We start from the raw sequence: 5,817 nt of genomic DNA on the forward strand, positions 1-5,817 counted from the left end.
ATAGATATACTATATACGGGGTATTCCATCCCATTTCGACCAATTTTGAACCCGACCCCTTTAGAATTGGCTGAAAGTTTTTCTTCTTTTTCTAGCTAACGAAAGACGTTTTTCAGAATTTTTTCAAATTTTTTCATCCAACTCAAAAAAAGTTATGAATTTTAAAAAAAACACCGTTTTTGTTTTCAAAATTCTATAACTTTTTCAAAAATTGACCGTTTGGGATCTTTTTTTTTTAAATTTGTTTTTAAATGTACTTTTCGGAAAAAAATACAAAAAAAATTTTAAAGGTTTTTTTTTAATTTTTCAGTTTTTCGAGATTTTTTGAATTTCTTTTTTTTGAATTTATTTTTTTCTCCTAAAAAACTTCAATCAATTCTGCAATCATCCCCACTAATCCCGGTGTGGGCCGTTTGGGTTAAAAAATGCTCCGATAATTTTTCAGAGAGCAATGGACAATACAGTGCGCGATCATATAGGGAAGATGTGTCATGCATATATGGATGACATAATAATTTTCTCTGGTAGCCTAGAGCAACATGTTAAAGATTTAAAGGAAATAATTGAAATATTGAAAAAAAGCAAATATGAAGATTTCAAAGTTTTTCAACACGGAAATAGAGTTCTTGGATTATATAGTGGCTCAAAATACAATTACAATGGATCCAAATAAGATTGAATTGATTCTGAATTATTCTTTACCTAAAAGTATATGAGAACTGAGATGGTTTATGGGAGTTACGGGTTATTACCGAAAGGTCATAAGGGATTATGCAATGATTGCAAATCATTTACGAAATATTTATCGTCAGAAAATTGAAGAATCTCCAAAAACATGTCCAAAAAAGTATTGGTGGAAATTGATCAGGCAGGGATTTCCCTCTTTTAATATTCTGAAGAAAAGTTTAGCAACAGCGATGGAATTGACACAGCCAGATTATTAAAAAAAGTTTGTGTTGACTACTGACGCATCTAATGTCGCAGTAGGCGCGGTTCTATCCCAAGAAAAGAACCTATTACATTTGTTTCAAAGGCTCTTAGTAAAACTGAAAAGAATTACGCCACAAATGAAGAAGAGTTATTCGCCATTATATGGGCATTGAAAAATCTTCGTAATTATGTTTACGGCGTAGGTTAGGTTAGGTTGAACTGGCCGGTCCACGAGGACCTCACATAGACTGATTGAGTCCGTAGTGTTACCAGAAGTTTGTTTTAACGACCAAACTGAAAAACCCTATCAAAAACCAGGACCTATGTTCTAAAATAACTCCGCCCTCTTGGCAAATACTAGAAGCTTTCTAGGACTTAAGCCACTTGCTGCTTCTAGATCTGACAGCTGTGTCACTCCTAATAGCTGGAGTCTTAGCCAGGCAAGTACAGGGCACGAGCACAGAACGTGCTCGATCGTTTCCTCCTCCAACCCGCACTTCCTACATCTGCTATCACTGACCAAGCCTAATTTGAAGGCATGTGACGCCAGAAGGCAGTGTCCAGTCAGAATACCCATCATGAGTCTACAGTCCTCTCTTTTTAATGATTGAAGCAACTTTGTTAGTCTCAGGTTGTAAGACCTACACATAATCTTCGACACTTTACAGCCCCGCGCTTGAACCCAGCCTTTCCCGCTTGCTCGATCATGTGCACCCCTCTCGCCTTCGCTTATCTCGCCCAGTCTAATTGGGACGTCTGCGGAGCAAGCTTCAAGGGATGCGCCCTTTTTAGCTAGTTCGTCCGCTTTTTCATTCCCATCTATTCCCATATGCCCTGGGACCCAATATAGATGTATGCTTCTCCCTGTCCCGATTCTCTCCAGAGACTGCTTACACTCTAACACGCATTTAGATGCTGTGTTATGCGAGATTATTGCCTTAATTGCTGCTTGACTGTCAATGTAAAAGTTAACACGGTTGCAGCTTAAGCTATTCTCTTCCAGGGTTTCTACTGCTTTGGTTACGGCTAATATTTCCGCTTGGAAAACGCTACAGTAATCCGGCAGCCTGTAGGATCTGCTTATTTCCGGATCAGCAGAGTATACCGCAGACCCTACTCCTTCCACTAATTTGAAACCATCTGTGTACACATGTATCGCCTCGTCCGCCATTTGCTCACCCTTGCGCCAACCGTCCACCTCTATTGTGGCTGTTAATACATATGTACACATATTTAGAAGTAGTTTAACTAAGGGCAATAAATGTAATCGTAAGCATAATACACTATCAATAATAATAAGTAAAAACCAGTAAAACTAAATTCCGCAAAAAATGTATAAATTGGTAAAGTATGCAATGTAGGCACAACGCGTAACCTAATTAATTATTAGTAATCATCAACTTTATTTCCTTATTGCCAAGCATGCAATTTATTATTTGTTAACAGTTAAAGATATTTATGTTAGCGTAAGCATTTATTTTGTATAAAAGACTTAGTACAATAAAGAAAAGTGTGCAGAAAGAAATATCTTTTATTGCATAACGGGATTAGTGACACTACTAAGCCCATCAACTCATTTATGATTATAGTTACGGTGTTTCTACCCTAGCTAAATTCAAACTCAATAACCCAACTTAAGGCGAATCTGCCCAAGCTAACACAACAGCTACCTAAGCAATTCAATCTACTCGACTGGTGTTCTACCAAGTCGAACATTTTGGTGACCCCGACGTGATCCTGCGAACAAGGATCAGGATCACACAAGAAGACGCACCGCCGTTATCATCAAGCTGTTTACAACAAGTTGCTGCTGCACATTGGCACCAACATCATCAAGCTGTTTACAACAAGTTGCTGCTTCATAGTGGCACCAATATCATCGTGTTGAACACGCTATCATAACTAAGTTGCTGCTTCATATTGGCACCAACATCATCAGGCTTTAAAGCAAAGTTGCTGCTTCACATTGGCACCAACAATAATGTATACAAGTCATCCTGTAACAAGGCACAGGATCACATTAGGAAACGAACTTATAGAACGGCACAAATTGACGCCATAACCCCAACGATTATCCATTCTGACTAACGCCATGACCAATTTCGAAGAGCTTGTCGCTGCCCAGCAGAATACGGCAGACGAGATCGAGACCTTCATTCGGAACTTCAGGAAGGACTCGAATTCAAGAAAAACTCAAGGGTATTATGAAGACCATTTTCAACGCCTTGAAAAAGCGTGGTCGAAGTTTGAGAGCACGGACAATCGAATAAGGTGTCTCTATTCTCTACCAACGCATTATCAATAATTCACGGACCAGTATCTACGTATTTCAGATATGACAATAAAATACAGGGAATTGTTTGAGTCCGAAATGCTATGAATTTTGAAATCAGCAGATATTCAACGAAAGGAAGGTCAAGAGGGTGCAACTAAGGAAAAGGATCAGGAACCACGTGATGACACGCTCAATAAGGTTCTTCGAAATCAGAAGGCCTTAATACGTGCTTTAAGCCGAAATATTCACCCCTATCATGCATTTCGACTTGGATTGAAATTTTCTCCGTTTGGCAACTTTGGTATGATGCGTTCCGTTCAGTTCAACTTCGAAATTTACAATTCTGCCTATCATGCACTTCGATCGTAGCTCCGTTTTGCTAAGTTGCAATTTTGTTGGCGGAGAATTTTTTGTTTTTTTTATTTAGCTGTACAAATTTTATTAATTTGCGTGATTTTTTTTAATTTTCTTAAAATGTAAGTAAAACTTGTATTTAAAAGTTGTAAAACTCACGATATTTCCAGTTTTTGCGCTCGAATGATGTTTTTTGATATGCTTTCAGGTCAAAAACAACAACACAAGAGCAATATGGAAAATTGGCAGATATGATGGAGAGTAAGCCAAATATAGCCAACGGTTTCCACCAGCGTCCGAAGGAAGATGTGCAGGCTTTTTGGGAAGAGGTAGAATCTAATTTAAATGCACTTGGTCCACCATCAAAAGACTCTAATGCATGGAGAAAGGTAAGGTATTAATTGAATTGAAAACGAGTTTGTAAAATCTAACGTTTTGTTACAGGTTTGGATTAACTGGAAGTGCTATATCAAACGCAAACTAACTAGCAATAAGAAGGAAATGATGAGCACAGGGGGAGGGAAATGTCGTTTACAACGTATAAGTCCACTTGAGGAGAAAATTGTGCGTTTAACGGGGTTGGAAAGGTTTACAAGTGGAATAAGGAATGCCTACGATTATGGCGATAGTACACAAGACGCAGACCGAACCTCCGAAATGGATATTTCGACACATTCAGACGATGTGCCTTCAACCAGCAGAGCTAGCAGCCATAACAGAGAAAGAAGAACAGAAAAGGAGAGCGCTGCATCGTTACTAAGGGAGCAACAAGATCTCCAGAAAGAATTTTATGCCGAAACAAAAAATCATTATGAAGCTGTCGATGGCAAAATGAAGGACACTGTGACATATTTCCGGCGAATGAACCGATCTTTAGAAGTTATGGCAGACACTGCAGCAAAGCAGCTTCAAGAGCAGCAACGACACAACAAGATAAAGGAAAACCTGTTAAAAGAAAAGGTGGAAATAAAAATTCGAATGCTAAAACTAGATTCCAACTATAGAGAAGACTCGGAATAATTGTATAATTGATTTTTGTTTTTTTTTTTTGTATTATCTTTAATGAATTAGAAAACTCGGAATAATTGTATACCTGATTTTTGTTTCTTTCTGTATTATCTTTAATAAGCAACTTGAGAAATGAACTGAATGCAATTTTTTATGTAACAAAATGTCATATGCACTGAATTTAATTCTTAAATTAACATAGATAAATTTTGAATTTAAAGAAAAACATGAAATATTGAAATAAAATTTTATACACTTTGAAAAGAAGAAAATATGTTGTCACGAATATGATATGCTGTTGAAGTAAATTCAGGGTCATTGATTTGTTTCTCTTCCTCTCGACGGCTTTCGTTATCAAATTCTATCGGATTAAAATCTTGTACTTTGTAGAAAATGCAAATATTGTGTAGTGCACAAGCTACATTTATAATTTCACTCGCTTTTTGAGGCGAGTAATGCAGCTCTCGAGCTCCCAACAAACATCGAAAGCGGCCCTTTAAAACTCCAATCGTCCGCTCTATAATATTTCTAGTTTTGGAGTGCTTTATGTTATAATTACTTTGTCGGCTGCCTTGATTTACGGAACGATACGGAGTCATTAGCCAGGGTTGTACTGGATATCCAGCATCGCCTTGAAAAAAGCAAATAACTATTTTAAATTGTCTAAGAAACGTACATATATGTATAACTAAATACCTAACAGCCATGTGTTCCTTTCACCTTCACGATATCGTCGTTCCATATAGCACCTCAGCTTGCTCAATCCCCATACATGAGCGTCGTGATTGCAGGATACCTAGCGTCAATGCTTCTTATTCGTAAAAAAATAAATTTTCAGTTATGGAATTGATTTCATGAAATACAATCCTCACCACCATAGAATTGATGCTATAAAATCCTTTTCTATTGTAATAAAGGAAAGGTTCATCGGATGGCTTGATTATTTTGATGTGCGTGCCATCAACGCACATGATAACACCTGGGAAACCAGCCTTCGTAAAAAAATCTTGTTTTGCTTCCTGCTTCTCTATTTCATTTTGTTCGAATTTTATCCACTGTGGGCATAGCTTATGCTGCATTATTTCGAGAAAAATTGACAGCCATTTTGCACGGTTGACTGTGCCATTCCAAAATTGTAGTCTGCGCCAACTCCATGCAGGTAACTGCCTTCCGCAAAAAATCTTAAAGCGGATAGTACAATGTTAAGCGGAGATAACGAGGACAAAGTACTTGCCGTCGTTTCTTCCGCA

At 37.7% G+C, this 5,817-nt stretch overlaps 1 protein-coding gene across 1 annotated transcript; it reads left to right on the forward strand.

Moving 5' to 3' along the window:
• The first annotated feature begins 2,465 nt into the window (after window positions 1-2,465).
• LOC137241727 (uncharacterized) lies at window positions 2,466-4,692 on the forward strand. The gene is made up of 3 exons (XM_067769177.1): window positions 2,466-3,681; window positions 3,768-3,948; window positions 4,004-4,692. Coding segments are annotated over exons 1-3 (759 nt in total). The 5' UTR covers window positions 2,466-3,679; the 3' UTR covers window positions 4,580-4,692.
• The last annotated feature ends 1,125 nt before the right edge of the window (window positions 4,693-5,817 follow it).

This window comes from Eurosta solidaginis, chromosome 1 (assembly GCF_040869045.1).
Source record: "Eurosta solidaginis isolate ZX-2024a chromosome 1, ASM4086904v1, whole genome shotgun sequence".
In the NCBI taxonomy this organism is placed as follows: Eukaryota; Metazoa; Arthropoda; class Insecta; order Diptera; family Tephritidae; genus Eurosta; species Eurosta solidaginis.

Coding starts and splice junctions, on each gene's coding strand:
- LOC137241727 (XM_067769177.1), top strand. Junction 3,949..4,003: donor ACTCTAATGCATGGAGAAAG/GTAAGGTATTAA, acceptor GTTTTGTTACAG/GTTTGGATTAACTGGAAGTG.